The sequence below is a fragment of the Porites lutea genome, chromosome 12 (genome assembly GCF_958299795.1).
Source record: "Porites lutea chromosome 12, jaPorLute2.1, whole genome shotgun sequence".
Classification (NCBI taxonomy): Eukaryota; Metazoa; Cnidaria; class Anthozoa; order Scleractinia; family Poritidae; genus Porites; species Porites lutea.
In genome coordinates this window covers 22,681,094-22,683,587 of record NC_133212.1, presented here as the reverse complement: position 1 = coordinate 22,683,587, position 2,494 = coordinate 22,681,094, and the positions used below count along the sequence as shown (strand labels likewise).

The 2,494-nt window shown below is 40.2% G+C and overlaps 1 protein-coding gene across 1 annotated transcript; it reads left to right on the top strand.

The window, feature by feature from the left end:
* Positions 1-553: 553 nt before the first annotated feature.
* LOC140953900 (uncharacterized) lies at positions 554-2,494 on the top strand. The gene is made up of 2 exons (XM_073403276.1): positions 554-1,424; positions 2,370-2,494. Exons 1-2 carry the CDS (start codon positions 554-556, stop codon positions 2,492-2,494), a joined length of 996 nt encoding a protein of 331 aa, XP_073259377.1.

Below are 2,494 nucleotides of genomic sequence, written 5' to 3'. Positions count from 1 at the left end.
GTATCGGCCAATCATATCGAAGCCTCACGGTATCACGAAATTCTCGCTTGTTGAGATCAAAATCCATGTCTTTGAGAGGAATAACTGTAAGCCAGTTGGATGCGCCTTTGTCACAGGCCAGATCCACGGCTCTCTATGTCTTGTCTGGCAACATGGCCTTCACCTCCTCAAGCTCTTCTTTTAGCCCATCATCCTTTTCTTTCCGGGTGGCGTATACCAGTCGGTGTACCTCGGCTTCTTCTGGGGTCTCATGGGATTGCGCCTCTATTGTGCTTACAAGTGGAGCGCTTTCCCTAATAGACAATGAATACTCCGCATCCGCACTATCAGATGGATTTATGAGCCCAAGACCTCCCATACGCACCGGCAATGCTACTAGATCGCGCTCTGCCTCAGAGCAGTTACGTCCTATGAGCGATGGTATAAGCACATCCGAGATTGCACGCTCTAAAGGCTGCAGTAGGTTCTCGATATCCGGCAGTTTAATAATAATAATAATAATAATAATAATAAGATCTTAAACACAAGTGCTCCAATAAGCAATCTGTTTTATATGGATGATCTAAAATTGTATAGCAAGAACGAGCAAGAACAAGTTGGAGAACTGAAAATAGTGAAACAATTCAGTGATGATATTGGTATGGAATTCAGACTTGAGAAATGTGCCAAAGCCAGTTTCGTGAAAGGTAAACTGGCCTCAACTGGAAACATAGTAATAGATGATGACACAGAAATACAAGAGTTGGACCAGGAAGGAGTATACAAATACCTGGGTGTAGATGAAAGTGATGGTATCCAGCATAGCAAAATGAAAGAGAAGATAAGAAAAGAATATAATAGGAGAGTAAGATTAATCCTAAGAACTGAGCTCAATGGAAGAAATAAAATAGAAGCTATCAATAGTCTTGCAGTCCCAGTTGTGCAATATAGCTTTTGCATCATTGACTGGAAAATCTCAGAACTGAAGAAGATTGACACAAAAACACGCAAACTATTGAACATGCACAAGATGTTACATCCTAAAGCAGATGTGGAAAGGCTGTACATCCCAAGAAAAGATGGAGGTAGGGGCCTGATTGATGTAGAAACAGCATTCAAAACTGCAACAATAGGGCTTGATCACTATCTGAAGCACAAGGAAGGGCAATATCCAAAGCAGGTGCTTGAACATGAAAGATCTAAAGCCAAAAATTCAATATCCAAGAATGCTACTAAATTCAAAAGGGAAGTAACAATGCCAGAGATTGAGAACAGAGTAGATAAATCTGCCTCTGAAAATGCTAAAGCCCTGAAACACGTGTTTAAGTCCAGGATGAAGTCAATGAAAGAAGAAAAGTGGAAAAACAAAGCATTGCATGGCCAGTATCCAAAGATCTTAGAGAAACCTCATGTAGACACAGTCACTACCAACAAATGGTTGTCAAGTAATTTGAAAGGAGAAACAGAGGGACTACTTGTTGCAGCTCAAGACCAGGCAATAAACACCAGAAACTACCAGAAAATAATATGTGGCCAGCAAGTGGAGAGCAAATGCAGATTGTGTTCGCAACATGAAGAGACAGTGGACCATATTGTATCTGGATGTGAGGTATTAGCCAAAACAGAGTACATCTCCAGGCACAATAATGCTGCAGCATATCTCCATTGGAGCATATGTAAAGATCATGATATAGAGATTGCAGACAAATGGTACGAACACGAACCAGAGACCGTGATACACAATAAAGATAACAACATCACCATCATGTGGGACATGCCAGTCAATACTGATAGAACTATAACAGCGAACAGACCAGATATCATCGTTAAAGATTCAGTGAATTCCACCTGCAAACTTACTGATATGACTGTTCCATCAGATAGAAACATCGCACTGAAGGAAACTGAAAAAAAATGCAAGTACAAAGACCTAGAACTAGAAATACAGAGAATGTGGCATATGAAAACCGTAGTGATCCCTGTGGTTGTTGGTGCGCTTGGTACAGTGAAGAAGGGTATGGTAGAAAACATCAAGAAAGTATCAGAGAGAGCTAGTATGACAGAGATTCAAAAGATCTGCATGCTGGGATCTGCACGAATCCTTAGAAAGGTGCTCAGTGTATGAACAGAATGATTGACTTGAGTGACTGACGCTCTAGGTGCATGGTTTGCGCCCGGCTGATGCGCAAAAAGAACACCAGCAAAGACTGTGATAATAGAGATAATAATAATAATAATAATAATAATAATAATAATAATAATAATAATAATAATAATAATAATAATAATAATAATATATAATTATTCACCCTCGGTAGTATTTACAGCACTAATCGCTCAGTGGGGCCGAGCAAATGCCTGAAACCAATAATGTCAATCAAATGTAACAGGGTTAAGAATCCCAACTTGGCGTGAGGCAAACAAGAAGAATGGTCGAGGATTTGAACTCGGGACTCGGGACTCGGGACTCGCGTCTGGATATAGTTGCTTATGTACTGTGATGATAACTGTATAA

Coding starts and splice junctions, on each gene's coding strand:
- LOC140953900 (XM_073403276.1), top strand. CDS start 554: ATGGATGATCTAAAATTGTATAGCAAGAACGAGCAAGAACAAGTTGGA. Junction 1,425..2,369: donor TACCAACAAATGGTTGTCAA/GTAATTTGAAAG, acceptor CAAATGTAACAG/GGTTAAGAATCCCAACTTGG.